Source organism: Oncorhynchus mykiss, chromosome 23 (assembly GCF_057628025.1).
Source record: "Oncorhynchus mykiss isolate SJ-2025 chromosome 23, ASM5762802v1, whole genome shotgun sequence".
Taxonomy (NCBI): Eukaryota; Metazoa; Chordata; class Actinopteri; order Salmoniformes; family Salmonidae; genus Oncorhynchus; species Oncorhynchus mykiss.
In genome coordinates, this window is record NC_143044.1 from 15,395,001 (window position 1) to 15,412,853 (window position 17,853).

The window sequence follows — 17,853 nt, forward strand, 5'->3', positions numbered from 1 at the left end:
GTGATGTACAGTAGATGAAGTACAGTACCTTACATACTGGAGCTGGTGGGGATGCAGAAGGCTTGACATTAAGACCCTGGCATTTTGGAAATCCAATATGTTATTGACCTGTGTACTACTATCTCAGTGAGGAGATCTGCTGTCAGCAGATCGTAGTGGTGTGTTGTGAGACACTGGTTCCAGGTCTCCTCCAGCCTCACTGAGGCCCATGATGAGGCCCATACTGGGGTCTGATGGGCTATGGCTGGGTGGTGGTCGATACTCGCCGCCCTGCAATGATGACCTCATTGTCATGGCCGCCGGCTATGGACTCTTCATTATTGCTTGGGCACCAATCAGGAGCTAAGGACTGTCAATACCTGACACTCATGGATGTTTCAGTCGTGAACTTCTGAAATGGGTGGTGTACAAAACACAGTGAAATAAATGCAGTATGATACCCTGTTAGTATTGGTAGTACAGTAATAATACAATGGAGTCATTACCTCCCATTTTTCCCTTAATCAAAGGCAGAGATGTCAAGGAGTGGATGACATCTCCCCCTCCCAATTAGCTTAGCTCCTAAAATCAGGAAGCATCTCCTCACTTCGTCTGTTTGTTTTCTCCGTTTCTATTCTATTTGATGATGGGAGAGGGGCGAGCTAGAATTAGGCTGACGGGTCTCCCTTTGAGTGTCAGCCTAAAATGATCAGAGTAGAGATAAGAGGGTCTAGCAGCCCTCAAATCAGTCAAAGTGCCAAAGTCTGCCTTTTTCTCCTCAATTACCAGGCGTGTGAAGCACACGGAGTGGAAACCGCCGAGCCCGCAGCATTACTAAAGAGAGAATCTATTTCCCCTTTGACCAGAGGGAGAGAAATCATTATCGCATGATTAGTAGCTAGCCTCAGCAGTGTGGCGAGCATGGAGGTACAGGCTACAGGAGAATCCTATTAATTGCCCTAGTCTCCGTTAGAAAGGGATTGTTTTAGCGTTGATTTGTGGGCCTGTAACTCGAGCTGTTGGAAGATAAAAGCTGATGTCAGGTCGTAGTTATACTGGCAGACTTCAGACAGGGAGAGGGTTGTGTCAAAAGGAGCATAGCTCTCCAGTACTGTAAGTCTATCTCTTTAGGCTTTCGCCTGTCTCCCTCTCTCTCTTTAGGCTTTCGCCTGTCTCCCTCTTTTGTCTTTCTTCACACTCCATAGATTCATCCTCCCCTCCCTCTCTCTCTTCTACTCTCACCCTTCTCTCTCAGCTACTCTCTCTCTCTACCACCCCCACTCTCTCTCCCCTCTCTCCCTCTCTCTGGTGAATTGCAGCCCTGCTCCAACTGATAGCTGTCTGGGCCGATTATTTCCTCCATGGCGGTCCACTGAGAGCCTCGCTCGTCTACTGGCTTTGGAGGAGTTGCTTTAATTAGCTATGTTAATATCCCCTTCATTGGCCTTAATATCTCTCTACACCTTCCTCCATCTCCACGGCCACGAGGGTCCTCCTGTCCTGTCACTAGCGCTGATTATTGAGAAGGATAGCTTTAATCAAACCTAATTGCAGTTCATTCTTTCTCTCGATCCCCCCTTTGCCCTCCGTTGCCAACATCTAATGGCGTCGTCGCCTTGATATCCCATTAAAAAACTATCAAACAATCTCGTTTTTGTCTCCAAGCAAAACACCAGCACAAAGTTCTCTAGATATTTAAGAAGTAAAAGAGAGAGGCTTGTCTTAATTGCTTGCCTTTTCACCAAGGACCAATTTACAGTGCGCTCATGTAGAATGTTAACCAACTCTAATGTAATGATGCTTTACTGTTGCCGCTAACATGGACTACTGTTGAAACGAAGCTTATCTGTTAGCTGGAAATGTGGTTAATCGTCTTCATAACAGTAAACATAAATGAGTTCACAATAGAACGGCTGCTTTCTATTCCCAAGTTGTCCTTTTCTGTTCATTGCTCACTTTTTGTTTTACTGCAGTTTTACACGTTGTAATCGTATTACAGCACAACAGAAAAAGGAACAGAAAGCCCTGTGCTAAAAATAACATGTCGCTTCAGTAACGTTTACGTTTTGGCAACAAAATTATTCTTTTTTCTTTTCTTTTGCATATATTTCTTTTGTTGCGCAAGGTGAAAACATACAGAGCACATCAATCTTGGACACACACACACACAGGCTCTTACCCACACACACACTAGTCTAATCCAATCTGTATGAGAGGCGACAGACAAATAAAAGTCGTATTTCAGGTCTGCTTTCCGCAGATGTCTACTGCTCTGCCTTACGACTCTTTGGGGAAATAAAAACAAGGTCAGGGAATTAGAGTACATAATGGTCATTCTGATGATCGGCCAACAGCTGCAACCAAAAACACACTGAACACAATCAGGCGAAATGCACTAATGACAAGTCAGGTTTTTTATGGCCTTGCCGCATACCAACAGGCAATCAGCACTTTGGCGTGGCTTAAAACTTTTTATTGATTGCAAAGCCCCATGGATTAGGAGAGAAAATATTTTCTCACCTCTCATATGCTTCTTTGGTCTGGCAGTGGTGCTAAGGGTATTGGAGTCTTATTGGAGAACACTTCTAAATGACCACTGCATGTGTTAATGTGGCCAGGGTAAGAGGGGTCATTTCAAGGCACAGATGTATTGCATTGGCCCAGATCCCACTGTGGAGTAAGAAGTAGGAGGCTAGGTGTTGCGAAAGGGCCTTCTTAGGCAACAAGCTCTATGTTGAGCAAAGCAACATCAATTCAATCCATGGTAATGCAATAAGTTGTAACAGTGCCAATTTAGCTTTTCAATGGAAACCATGAAATTGTGCATCAAACCAATTAATTATGGTAAGTGTTTACATCAAACTTGAAGGGAGCCAAAAAACATGAGTCCTAATGAGTCTGTAGCATGTTTTTACTGTACATGACAAGAAAGTCAATTAAAGTCTGTTGCAGTATGTTCTGCTGATATAATCATTGATCCCACTGTCAGGTTTAGGACATGTTGTTGTCATCACTTGTAGTGCTAATAGGGAAGACATTTGTAGTGGGGGACAGCAAGCCAAGACAGGGACTGTTAAGTCTCCTCCACCTGTCTCCTTTGTAATGCTATCTACTGGATCGCGGAAAGGTTATATTTAAAAGGAGAGCTCATGATAGAAGGCATTTTCAATAAAATCACAGTGATCTGACTTTCATTTGACGCTCACAGGCAAACACTTGTCAGCTGAAGCGAAGTGCAGCAAGAGGGAGACATAGAGAGAGAGAGAGAGACAGAGAGAGAGAGAAGCTCACAGACTAACCAACCACAGATCTGTCTCTCACATGACATTTTTTTAGAGACGATTAGCCAGGTTGTAATTTGTGGCATAATTGCCTCACCCATCCACCAGTGTGTGTGTGTGTGTGTGTGTGTGTGTGTGTGTGTGTGTGTGTGTGTGTGTGTGTGTGTGTGCGTTTGTGCGTGTGTGTGTGTGGCGTGAAGCGAAGGTCCCAGGAGTGGCCGCCTAATTGTTTGACAGGACTATACGTTTTGTGGCGCGCTCTCACCTTGTTAGGTCCTTTATCCCTGATGCTCTTCAAACAAGACCTGGTCACAGGTGGGCCTCATTTGCCTTCCTATTGAACAGCACAACTTTAATTGCACAGGGGGTGTTCTGGGATGAAATAGATGGGTGGAATATCAAGTGACTTCCTGCATGCTAGTAGCAGATGGGTCTGGAAACAGGCTGTGAACTCAGGTGAGAGGATGATATGACAAAGGGTTGCTGCTAAGGGGTATATAAAGCAACAGCAGATATCTACATTAGTTTAAACAGTTGAGTAGCATCTATCCGTTTGATGTTGGTGAAATAGATTTGTTGTTGACATGTTGAGTGGCATGGACCTGTTTTGATTTTATGGAATTTCATTCCATATGAATTGTTGAATGGCTCTATGCTTCAACTGGTGTTTTGTGCTCTCTTTCAGATTCTTCCTGAAGTTCTTCCTGAAGTGCAATCAGAACTGTCTGAAGAATGCAGGGAATCCCAGAGACATGCGCAGGTTCCAGGTAACTGAAAGTTACACAAAACCGCACACACACACACACTGGTTTAAACTCACTCAGGTTCACACACACACACACACACACACACACACACACACACACACAAACACACACACACACACACACACACACACACGCAAAGGGTGTCAGTGTGCTGCTAAACACATGTAGGATTATTTATTGGAGAACACCGTCTTACACAAATAAGGATATGGGATTTAAGAGGTGATATCAATTGTGGTCCTGACAGCTTTCTGAACCACAGCACAGAAGGGAGGACGATCCCACCACATGTGTTAACGCAGGGTTTCCCAGTAGGACACACACACACACACACACACACACACACACACAGACACACACACTTCTTCACTGTCCAGCCATCTGAGAGGTGTTTTCCATAACACTGCAGCCAGCAATGACATTATAGTATTACCAAAGAGACCTCTATCTGGAGGTCCGGAATTCTCCCATGTCTAAGAGGCTGCAGAAGCTAAAATACATGATGTATTAAATGTGGAGGGGTGCCATTGAAGTTAGTGATCTCCTTATCTGCCTACCCCAGACCCATATACCCCAAGTAGGAGGTCAGGCCTGAATAGAGTGTTGGTATCCTATCTGCTTTGCCACAAACTACAGGGGCCATCATTCACTGCCAATCATGGGCTACGACAAACACACCAACCTAGCCTCATCCAGCAAACCCTCAGACATGAAACAGACAGACTCTTTCTGATGTCACCACTAGACCTGCCTCGCCTCCTTTTCCCTGAGGGGGTAACTGGACTTAACAGAGTCAATCCCTTCACAGACAGCTCAGGTGTTCACTCTACCATCGCATTACTCCTACAGTAGATTCACAAGAGACTGGAACATACTGCCCCAGCCATGACAGCTACTGAGTTATTTAAAAACACATATCTCCCTCAGGCATATGTAGCAAGAGGTGTATGAGTGAGTGTTGCATAAAACTTCTACCCCATTTGTATCTGTTTATCTTTAATAAAATCCAGATTTACCATATTTATAGGGAATCAACTGGCAGGACTTGACATTGACATTATTGTTGGAGTATTTGAGGGTGGGAGGTATTGTACGCCAAGGCTTACAATATTGTTGGCTATCTTCTCCGGTCTCCATTCCAATGGCCAGAATTCAGTTTTTCCCAGATAGTTTTACCAGATGCTTCACTGTAGGTGTTACTCGGGCCAATGTTGTGTATTCTGCATGCCTTCCACTCCGCTTATTACCCCCCCCAAACCAGCTGGAGGCCAGAGAGGACCACATCCATCATCCCCAGCTTGGCCCAGCTCTGAACCTGCGAGCAAGAATGGAGCTCTTTCACCTCCCCACTCAGCCCCCCTACCTCCATCCCAAACCCACACCCCCAACTAACCAAAAAAGCACCCCCCAAATTCCACGGCTACACCAAGGTCACTCACCGGCAAACAGAACCTGAGAGGGGCTCTCTCTTTCCGGCTCGGAAACACTTTCTCCATTCTTGGCCTAGTCCACTGTTTGGAGATGTGGTTGAGAGAAAAAACAACAATAAAAACAAGCACTATGATATATTGAGGCCTGGATTCATTCCGATCGCGGCTTAAAGGCACTGCGGCTTTTAAAGGCAATTTTCGATTGAGACGACATACTGTATGTAGCGTTTACTGTGAATGGGATCTCCACGAACGTGGAAACTTTGCCTGCAAGAGCCGCTCTGCCTATAAACTGCAATCCGATTGAATCTCGGCCTGAGTTTGACTTGGAATTTGATCCAGGTGAAATGTTTGTTGAACCAAGAAGAGGGTTGTTTTAGTTGTTGATGAGTTTATCCAGTTTGTCCAGTTTGTACGGAACTACAGTGGCTTCAGAAAGTATTTACACCCATTGACTTGTTTCACATTATGTTGTGTTACGGCCGACATTTGTTTCACTGGCCTACACACAACACCCCACAATGTCAAAGTTGAATGATGTTTGAAGAAATGTTTACAAATGAATTGAGCCAATAAGTATTCAACCCCTTTCTTATGGCAAGCCTATATAAATTCAGGAGTACGAATGTGCTTAACAAGACACATAATGCGTTCCATGGACTCACTATGTGTGCAATAACAGTGTTTTTACATTATTTTTTAATGACTACCTCATCTTTGTACCCCACACATGCAATTAGCTATAAGGTCCCTCGGTTGAGCGGTGAATTTCAAACACAGATTCAACCACAAAGACCAGGGAAGTTTTCCAATGTTTAGCAAAGAAGGGTAAAAAAAGCAGACACTGAATATCCCTTTGAGCATTGTGAAGTTACTAAATACACTTCGGATGGTGTATCAATATGCCCAGTCATTACAATGATACAGGCATCCTTCCTAACTCAGTTGCCGGAGAGGAAGGAAACTGGGGATTTCACCATGAGGCCAATGGTGACTTTAAAACAGATACAGAGTATAATAGCTGTGATAGGAGAAAACTGAGGATGAATCAACAACATTGTAGTTACTCCACAATACTAACCTTATTGACAGTGAAAATTCGGAAGCCTGTACAGAAAAAAACGGTAAAAAAATTGGCAAAGAAATTAACTTTATGTCCTGAATACGAAGTGTTATGTTTAGGGCAAATCCAACACAATACATCACTGAGTACCGCTCTTTATTTTTTCAAGCATGGTGGTGGCTGCATCATGTTTTGGTTATGCTTGTCATCTGCAAGGACTAGGAGGTGTAAATAAATAAATGGAATAAAACTAAGTACAGGCAAAGTCCTAGAGGAAAACCTGTCTCAGTCTGCTTTCCAACAGACACTCGGAGACAAATCCACCTTACAGCAGGTCAATAAACACAAGGCAAAATCTAAACTGTATATTTCTGAGTGGCCTAGTTATAGTTTTAACTTAAATTGACTTGAAAATCAATGGCAAGACTTGAAAATAGCTGTCTAGCAACAACAACCTACTTGACAGAAATTGAATAGTTTTAAAAAGAACAATGGGGAAATTTTGTACAATCCAGGTGTGCAAAGCACCTAGAGACTTACCCAGAAAGACTCACAGGTTGTAATCACTACCAAAGGTGATTATATCATGTATTGACTCAGGGGTGTGAATACTTATGTAAATGAGATATTTCTGTGTTTAATTTTCAATACATTCAATATCGTTTCTTAAAACCTGTTTTCACTTTGTCATAAAGGGGTTTTGTGTGTAGATGGGTGAGAACCCCCCCTCAATTTTATACATTTTGAATTCAGGCTGTAACACAATAATTTATGGAATAAGTCAAGGGGTATGAATACTTTCTGAAGGCACTGTAGATGAGTCGATCAATGTCTTTTGTGAATCAATTACATCAACACAACATTTGTCAGAGTGGGTCAAAACAAGTGATTATAGAGAGAGCTAAAGGTTGTTCTTTAAATCTGAATACAATAAAGCATGATTAAGCTGATGTTTTGTACATGATTGTGTCCCCTTCCTACAGATTGCTAAATGACACGGTCTACCTTCACTCTTGTTGCAGGTTGTCGTCTCGACGACCGTCAATGTGGACGGCCACGTCTTGGCTGTCTCAGACAACATGTTTGTCCACAACAACTCCAAGCATGGGCGAAGGGCTCGCAGACTCGACCCTTCAGAAGGTACGCCTCCTTATCTGGAGAATGGTAGGCACCTTTTACATCATATTATTTGCTTTCCATCTTCCTTTCATTCATACATTTTTTTCTCTTATTCTGTGTTGTAAATCTAAATATTGATATATATATAATAGATAATGTAAATATTTGTAGTGGATTGGAAATAGTATACAATATCATGCATAGCGCGCTAATCATTTGAATAATGCTAGGAATTATTGACATTTTATAATGATGATAAAATGATATACTATTTCCAAATCTTGACCAATTGTTAACGGCACATAAACATTTTTTTTACCTATTAGAAACATGATGAAATTGGCAAAGAATTCTGAGTTAGGTCAATTTCCTGTTGCTGGGTGCTGCAGTTTCAGTTGAGAGGAGATATGAAGGGATGAAGGGATGAAGGACAGGGCGGGAGGAGGGTCTAGGAGAAAAACAGAATTTACTGTTTTTCTTCCAACTAATTCTATATGATAGACTGATTGCCTGCATGGCCAACAGAGAGAGAAGCAGGGCCCCCAAACCATGGGAAATCCAAAAAGTAAACTGCACTAAACACAACCTTCTGACCCCTCCTAGCCTCCTCTCGCAGCTGGGAGCATAAACAGCTGAAAGATTATGGAAAAACCAGAGCAGGCCAATTGTGCAAATTGCTTATCTTCAGATTTCAAGGGGCAATTATGGCTAGGCAAACAGTTTATATACACACACACCACTGACTGAAATGGCCTTCTCTCCAGTTTAATAACCATTGATGGTCATATCACCAAAAGCAAATGTAATGTTTAATACAACAAGGGTTTAAAAAAAATCCAGACAAGACAATTAATATATCTAGTGGAGGGAAAAGCTAATTTGTTTAAAAGCTATTTGTTTTTGTCTTTATTAATGACTCCACTACTGGAGAACAAAATCAAATAATTAAAGTCCTGCCCCGAGCATCGAAGTCATTATGCTCAGTGATGTTCTGTTTGTATCTGTGTCTCACGTTTATGACAGGGTAGGTGTGAATCGCCTAGCAACCTTAGTCTTAATGAGGAGAGCAATTAAAGAGGTTGAGCCCTCTCCTCCATGTTCCCCACATCCCACAGGGCAGTGTGTGTGTGTGTGTGTGTGTGTGTGTGTGTGTGTGTGTGTGTGTGTGTGTTCCAAGCAAATTTCCACTGCCCACCCCTTTCTTCCCCTCCTCATTCTTCTAAGCACGAGAGCAGTAAGCTTGCCTTGTATAACAAGCTCCTTCAATAACACAATTTAGCGTGGTGTCTGTGTGAGCTACACAGTTATTCATAAGGTGTACACAACGGTCCTGCTTTTGAGTGCCTAAATCACCTGACAATTTTCAATTATTGAGTTTGAGAACATTTCATTTAACTATAATATACTACATTTTTCTTTCCAGTATATCTGCATTTATTTTCCATCCCAACCCAATGTAGCCGAGTGGAGACAACTAACACTTTGTGTATATTACCAATGTACCATAGTTCTTCAGCCAAAACTTTGCTTGTTTGCGTCTCCCACTCCAGACACTCATAGACATAACACATGAGAACAGGATACTCGGTCATAAAATGTAATCCTATCCATGCCGTTCATAGAGTTCTGACACCAGGCAGGCAGACAGAGTGTGCTTTAAATTAGCAACACATTCTTCACTGGGAGTTCGCTGGGTGAGAAGCCTCAGGTATGTGGCTGACTGACTGTCTGTCTGTGTGTCTGCGAAAGCAAGGCACACTCTCAGTTCATTGTCTCAGTGCTGGGGTTACAGTGTCAGGCTGCTCAAGAAGTGCTGCCCCCTATTGGTGAACAGGAATTTCTGTCAATGACACACAACTGAACCATGCAGGTTTGAGCTGTCACAAAAGCATTTAGACATGAATATACAGAAAATGCTTCACTAATACACACACACTTACACACTTGCCCCTCATAAACACTCACACCTTGCATTCCTAAGCTACGTTTGACCTCCACTGTAGAGACTTGGAGAGTATGGAAGCCTCAGCAATGAGCCTGCAGCGCCCCAGTCATTTGCACGCCAAGTTGCTGTAATACCGTTAGTGTTTATGCAATAAAGACAAGTGAATCCAGTCTGCTCCGTCCGAGAGTCAGAGAGGTAGAGAAAGACAGAGATAGAGAGAGAGCGATAGAGAGAGGATGAGATAGACAGAGAAAGAGAGAGAGCGAGAGAGAGAGAGAGAGAGAGAAAAGAGAGAGCGAGAAAGAGAGAGGGAGAAAGCCTGAGAGAGAGAAAGAGGGGGAGAGAGAGGGAAAGGGAGAGAGGGAAAGGGAGAGAGAAAGGGGTAACAGATGGCCCAGGGAGAGGTAAAAGGTATAATCCCATCAGCTGCACTATCAGCCGACCATCTGGACATCCCACAGCACAATTACAACACATTTCAGCAGGCAGAACAAAGGACGCCACAGCCACGGACACATCAGACCTGTTTGAGTGGCTCAGTAGGTCTACAAGCGCTTCAGACGGAAGTTGGCCCGAAGCTCAGATCGAGCATCAGTTTTCTCTACTCAGTGCTAACCTGCCACATTAGCCAGTAAAGGAGCCAAAATTGATGTTGGATTTGCGCTTAGGGACGTTTAGAAATAAAGGCTCACAAATAAACTAATATTGGTTTAAACAATTTAAAAGTATGAGTTTTGTGAGGCACAGTCAGGCCCTGTTTCAGCCATCCTCATTCCCTCCCTGCAATGTTTATCATCTGCTGTGGGGCATTGTGCGTGTCTATCCTCAGATCGCCTGCGCTGCCTGTGTAATCCACTTGGCCACGGTTCCCATTCAGCACATGCTCCCCTCTCTGTCTGTGCATTGAGACATATGCAAATTTTCAGGCAGAAGGGTGGACGGCTTAGGGCCCCTGGTCGCTCCCTCTCTATGGGTCCTTTCTGTGTACCGGAGGGGGACGTTGGGATTTCCAAGGCGGTGTGTGTATGTGTGTAGGGTTATGGCTGCAGCTGCCCCCCAATAACCACCATCACCCCCCCCCCTCCCCTCTCGCTCTCTCGCTCTCTCGCTCTCTCTCTCTCTCTCTCGCTCTCTCTCTCTCTCTCTCTCTCTCTCTCTCTCTCTCTCTCTCTCTCTCTCTCTCCTGGCCCCAAAGTCAATTTGTTTACAGTAATTTTGAAGGGGGAATTATTTGCCGTAATCGGCAGCACTGATGAAGGTCAGCTCCTTTGAGGGGACGCAGCGATCCCACAGAGAGATGGTCTTCTTTCAGATGCTCTGCTTAGCAATTAAGGAAAGCAAATGTCACTCGTCCAGACCTCAGAGATGAAATTCTGTAAGGGCGATTAGCATGAAGTCAACAGCGCCTGTTAAAGTCAGATTTCCCATAGTGTGTGCGTGCGTGTGATTTCCCTTAGTGTGGCGTGTGTGCACATGTGCGTGCATGTGCGCTTTACGGGAAGAAAGCAAACATAACCTGAACAGCCCCAACAGCAAAGCAAACAAAGGGAGATGTCTTGTATGTAATGTTCATTACAATATACTGATATGGTGATTTCTTGTATTTACTGAACTGGAGTGATAATAGTAGCACAGCAATGTGCTCATATGAAATACTCATAACTGAAATAGTACAACATGTTAAAAGAACAAGTGTGCGCAGTTCGCATTGTATTCACAAAATACTGATGTTAAAAGGCTACATTTAATATTGCTCTTTTATGGTTAGCTGTCATGCTATGCCTGTTGTAAACATGGTGTCAGGGTGAACATCATATTAAGACAATGTATCAAATGACAGAGAGAGTTTGGCATGAGCTCGCTCCAATTAGATTATAATAACACCCAGCATTCTGATTAATGGCACAGCTATGGAGCAAAAGTCATGGCTGATGAAAAGCATTGTAAGAAACAATGTGAAATGGATTGAATCGATCACAAAAGGCAAAAATGGAGCCTGAATAATTCATGAATGTATTAATGTTGTAAAACGTGAAACTGCATTCTCAACAACATGCCAGAACACAGGGAACAAAGACAGCGGAATGACATGAAACCAACAACACAGCTTTGGCTTGTCATTTTCATTCAACAGCCTTATTCTTGACTCATTTGAGATGTGTTCAACTTTGAAATTCTACTGTACATGCAGGGCTACACCTAATCCATTTTGAGAGTTACATTTGCCCTGACACATAATGTGCTACATCAAATAATTTCCACTCACAAGTCCAGCGCTTAGCCTTTGTGAAGCAAACCATTTGAAGGTTCTGCTTAACTACATCACTCCAAGCTGCTGATGAATGATTTTATTCTCGTGCCTAAAAGGACAAATCCATCATTTTTTTTCTCTCTCCAGGCTTATTTCCATGATGTGTCTTTCTATTGGGATAAAGACATCAGCTATATAGAAGTGTAGGTACTGAATAGGCTCTTTTCTCTGTGTGTTAAGCAGCCACCCCGTGCATCAAGGCCATCAGCCCCAGTGAGGGATGGACTACAGGAGGGGCCACTGTCATCATCATTGGGGACAACTTCTTTGATGGCCTGCAGGTCGTGTTCGGGACCATGCTTGTCTGGAGTGAGGTACAATATGTTGTCTGACGACGACGCAAAAATGTTTTGTCACGCCAATGATTTGATTGAACTTCAGGTTTGAAGTGTTTTACTGTTTTTACAAAACAGATCATTTTGTAAAAACTGTTTCAAGCCTGTACCATAACAACTATATAGCAATGATGTCCATTAGGTTGCTACGAGACCTTCGTAGCCATGGTCAGACTCAATGGTTCCTGTGCCCTGTCTTCCAGCTCATCACCCCCCACGCCATCCGTGTCCAGACCCCTCCCAGGCACATCCCTGGTGTAGTGGAGGTCACGCTGTCCTATAAGTCCAAGCAGTTCTGCAAAGGGGCTCCTGGGAGATTTGTCTACACCGGTGAGTCAGGCTTAATGCCCGTTTTAGCCTCTCCTCCCTGGGTTTAGTGCCCTGACTAGCCATCCTCTCTGGATGGAACTCAAAGTCTGGTCATATACTTTGAAAATGTATACTTACTTCCTTGCTTCCTTGAAGTATTCGCTGATCTAATACACTTGGATGAACAACAAGGTTTCCCTGACATACATAGCTTTTACCTATTCAGTCATTTTAATCTGTGGCTAGATTGGAAATAAGGATGCATTGTCTCAGTACTGGAACAGGGCCCCAGTGTCAAGGTAGTAATGATGGATTAACCAGGACCCTGCTCTTTGGGTCTGGAATATTCCATGTGTGAGAAGTGAGAACTGCATAACTTAAGGTGTTTGGTGGAAGGATCTGTATTGTTTGTTTATTTTTACCATTTTTGATATCCAATTGGTAGTTACAGTCTTGTCCCATTGCTGCAACTTCCGTGCTGACTCGGGAGAGGCAAAAGTCGAGAGCCATGCATCCTCTGAAATGCGACCCCACCAAGCCACACTGCTACTTGACACACTGCTCGCTTATCCCGGAAGCCAGCCTTACCAATGTGTCGGAGGAAACACTGTACAGCTGGCGACTGAAGTCAGCGTGCATGCGCCCGGCCACCACAAGGAGTCGCTAGAGCGCAATGGGACAAGGACATCCCAGCCGACCAAACCCTCCCCTAACCCAGACGACGCTGGGCCAATTGTGCACTGCCTCATGGGTCTCCCGGTTGCGGCCGGCTGTGACACAGCCCGGGATCAAACCCAGATCTGTAGTGACGCCTCTAGCACTGCAGTGCCTTAAACCGCTGCTCCACTTGGGAGGGCCCTGGTGGAAGGATTTCTAGAAGTGCAACTTGATCTCACCCTGAACTGCAATTAGAAAGTGATGCTGCCTAGCTTTGTTAAATTCAATTTGTCAGGATAATTCACTCTGACAATTGTATTTTTTACTCACTTGTCAGATATGCATCTGCTAATTTGCAGATTTCTTATATATAGTACATGACAAAAAGTATGTGGATGCCTGCTTGTCGAACATCTCATTCCAAAATCATGGGCATCTATATGGAGTTGGTCCCCCCCTTTGCTGCTATAACATCCTCCACGCTTTTGGGAAGGCTTTCCACATTGCTGCAGACATTACTCCTATTCTGCCACAGGAGCATTAGTCGGAGAATTAGGTCGGGCACTGATATTGTGCGATTAGGCCTGGCTTGCATTTGACATTCCAATTCATCTCAAAGGTGTTTGATGGGGTTGAGATCAGGGCTCTGTGCCGGCCAGTCAAGTTCTTCCACACCGATCTCGAGAAATCATTTATGTATGGGCCTCGCTCTATGCACGGGGGCGTTGTCATGCTGAAACAGGAAAGGGCCTTCCCCAAACTGTTGCACAGAATTGTTTAACATGTCATGCTGTAGCATTAAGATTGCCCTTCACTTGAACTAAGGGGCCTAGCCCGAACCATGAAAAACAGCCCTGGACCATTATTCCTCCTCCACCAAACTTTACAGTGGGCACTATGCATTTGGGCAGGTAGCGTTCTCCTGGCATCTGCCAAACCCAGATTTGACCGTTGGACTGCCAGATGGTGAAGCGTGATTCCAAACTCTAGAGAACACGTTTCCACTACTCCGGAGTCCAATGCCGGTGAGCTTCACAACACTCCAGCCAACGCTTGGCATTGTGCGTGGTGATGTTAGGCTTGTGTGCGGCTGGAATTTTCTTTCTTCCATGAAGCTCCTGACGAACAGTTCTGCTTCCAGAAGCAGTTTGGAACTCAGTAGTGGGTGCCGCAACCGAGGACAGACAATTTTTTATGCGCTACGTGCTTCAGGTCCTGTTCTGTGAGCTTGTGTGGCCTACCACTTCACGGCTGAGCAGTTATTGCTCTTAGATGTTTCCACTTCACAATAACAGCGCTTACAGTTGACCGGGGCAGCTCTAGTAGGGCAGAAATTTGACCAACTGACTTGTTGTAATAGTGGCATCCTATGACGGTATGACGGTGCCACGTTGAAAGTGACTGAGCTCTTCAGTAAGGCCATACTACTGTCATTGTTTGTCTATGGAGATTAGCATGGCTGTGTACTCAATGTTATATACCTGTCAGCAGTGGGTGTGTGGCTGAAATAGCCAAATCTGCTAATTTGAAGGGGTGTCCACATACTTTTGTATATATCATTTATATTGTCATTTGATTGAAACCTGAACTAGACTGAACTTGACTGAACTAGAGAGACATTTAAGCATGCAGAGTTCAGGGTATTTGTGAGTGTGTGTAAGTGTCTTGTGTGACAGTGTCACACCATAAGTAAAGGTGGATTATCTTGGCTAACAGAGGGAAGTGGTGGTATTATCTGTCATCATTGGTGAGAAGGCGGAGGTCATGGGGTTCAAGGCCTGTCTGACCTGGAAGCCTCATTCAGTTCTAAATCTGATGGTTAGAATGAGAAGGACGCGTCAAACCACTCTCACTCCCCTCTCACCCTACCTCAGCCCCCCAACACAGACCTGGCCTTGAGCACATAGCGGAACCACAAAAAAAGTTGAGAGGTGGGGGTGAAGGGTGGGTTGGACCCCTTAACCCCCCCCCCCTAGACCGCTTCCATTCCGGGGCAGCTGTTTCTCATCAACCCCCCCCCCCCCCACCCCCCAACCATGTAGTCTGGCACTCCTGTGTTAACCTCCCTACCAGCAGAGCAGAGGCCAACAAGGCACCGGGATAATGAAACAAGAGTGCAGTGTGCTGAGTGTGTGAGTGTATGTGTGCATATGTGTGTGTTTGTGTGTGTGAAGCCTGGGAAGGTGTATAAGTTAAGACTTTAATGGCTTCTATAGCACCCTGGTGAAAGTGCCAGGTCCCTTAAGAACGGACCCCATTAGCCACACAGGATAAGCGGATTGGGATGATTACCATCAGGTTTTACTGGGGGAACATGTCCCCTTTCTGGATCTATGCTGATTTTCTTCCTTCTTCCTTCCCTGGTTCCTGCTCTGTTCCAGTTAGTAGAAAGATACAATTACCCTGAGAGGCAATGGCAGTACAATTGATTAGTTTGGTGAATTAAAAGAGAGAGCCACCAATCAGACAAGTCTAGCTCCTCAGACTACTGCTATTCCCAGAGTGGATCACCCTGATGGTACCAGGGTTGACATGTGAGGGAATGAAACTGTTAGCGAGCTCCGGGCACTTAACAGCTGAAGTAACAGGGACTGCATATGTACAGTAATTGCTAGTTGATAGAAGGACATTACCTTTCGGACAGTTAAGTACAACATGAACGGGCAACAAAAAGAGGACACGTAGTAACATAATTGCTTCATCTAAAGGGTACAGAATGTGCTCGTGTCATTTCGGTGGTCGGGCAACATGTGCATTTCAAAGGTTCATTTATCAAAGCTGCGATTCAAGAGTGACTTTGCGGCGTGCCGTTGAGAGAAGAGCTTTTAGACCTTTTCATGTACTCTTCTCGCCCGACCGGCCCTAATTATGAAGATTTAACTCGCTCAATTTAAGAAATTATCACAAATTACCTAGAGTCAACATAGAGTAGACTGCAGTCAATTCTAATGGCAGAGGGTGGGGTTTGTTGGGTTAGTATTCTGGACCACCTCCAAAACTAATAATTCACTCAGAGGATGTGAGTACCACGTAGTGTATGTCAATAATCCTGCATGCATCGAGTATGTTCAATCATGGAAACACCCGCTACGGAGACACATAATGGTACAAAACATCAGAGGATGCTTTATTAAGCTATGTAGCTAGCAAAGTATTTATCACTGTGGCCATAATTTTATCATCAGTAATACAGCAATTTCTTCATAATCCACATGCAGCTGTTTTTATCTCAATATCATTTAATTTCTGGATAACAATTAAGTACCTTACTGTGATTGTTTTAAATTAAAATGGTCAAAAATAAATAAAAATAGCTTCTTAGTGAAGAGTAATTTCTCAAGCAAGAATTTTGCTTGGACTGTCTGAGTGGTCTGAGCGGGGAGGGGAAAACTGAAAATGTGATTTTACTGGCAGAGAGGTTTGGAACTCTCTTTCTTATTGGTCTATTAACTAATCACCACACCAGGTAGGCCAAAACTACATCCCACCAAAACAGGCTGAAATGTCAGGTGGTCTTTTCAAACTGCTCTTACACTAAAAGGGCATTATCATAATTTTCCCAATTTCACAGTATTATTCCAACCTCATAGTGTGGAAATACATATAAAACACAGATAAATCAAATGTTTGATTGCAATGGGCCTTTAGTGTATCAAAGTTTACAGCATTGCTCTACTTTAGGGTAAGGACATGGTGTATTATTGTCTCATGGAGGTGGTTTGTCCTGTAACTGATCAATGTATTGGTTATCCATTGGTCAGGGTGACCAGAGGATCAAACTGTCAGCAAGGTTGTAGAAAATCAAAGGGAGACAGGTCCAGCTGTCCTTAGGTCAATACTTCACACTTTATTAAGCACTGCATAAAGGATCTGTGTGTTTTCTTAAAGGGCTTTTATAAAGGGTCCTCTTGGTGACTTCAATTTAGTAAATCTATGTGATTGCTTTTTTACTTTAACGTTACAGTAGATGACAATGGATGGCAAAAGAGTAAACTATCAGTAAAAACTATCAGTAACTTTGAAACTCTAATTGCATCAGTTTCTATCTTGACTTGATTTCTATGACAGTTACCCTCCCAGGACCCATATGGAGACCCTGAGTGATATGAAGTGCTAGCACTGCTGCTAACACACTCAGCTACTATTTATCCTAATCAGTGACATCCCTATACCCGGGATTGTGTTCAAATGAACCCCTACCTCGCCCCAGAAATCGCACATTTACCGGGACCCCATTTGTCATGGGTAAATTGAGGGTCACTACACTTCGCCTGTATCCTCTAGTGGGGATCTGGGACATGCATCATAATGTTAGGAGAGAATGACTGGCAAAGAGTAGCTGTCATACATTTGTCAGTGGGAAGGGAACATTATTTGCTAATTTCCCAAGCTGGGAAGTGACAGGGTGCTTCATCTTCAGACCTTTGGTGACCAGCTTGGTTTCTGGGCTATTAGTACAAGTCAAGTGTTTTATTTTTTTTCCTCCCTATAAGGCTGACTGTAACGAGAACCATTTATCCGACCTCACAGAGGGCTGCTATTTAACACACTGGGTCTGGGTGAAGGATTTTGGATGATGCTGCTGATGATGCCCCATACAGTGAGCGTCTCTTGCCAGATTTGGGTTGAGGCTAGACATCCTTGGAGGCTGATGAAT

General features: G+C 43.9%; 1 protein-coding gene across 8 annotated transcripts in view; it reads left to right on the top strand.

The window, feature by feature from the left end:
* LOC110502484 (transcription factor COE3) overlaps positions 1 to 17,853 on the top strand; it is a 72,548-nt gene that overhangs the window by 35,961 nt on the left and 18,734 nt on the right. For 2 of the 8 annotated variants that reach the window (XM_036960004.2, XM_036960008.2), the window contains exons 7-10: positions 3,946 to 4,027; positions 7,543 to 7,684; positions 12,076 to 12,209; positions 12,434 to 12,560. In XM_036960004.2, coding sequence (XP_036815899.1) covers positions 3,946 to 4,027; positions 7,543 to 7,684; positions 12,076 to 12,209; positions 12,434 to 12,560 — 485 coding nt within the window. The remainder of the gene's footprint in view (positions 1 to 3,945; positions 4,028 to 7,542; positions 7,685 to 12,075; positions 12,210 to 12,433; positions 12,561 to 17,853) is intronic. The other 6 variants (XM_036960006.2, XM_036960010.2, XM_036960007.2 and 3 more) reach the window with 3 other exon arrangements.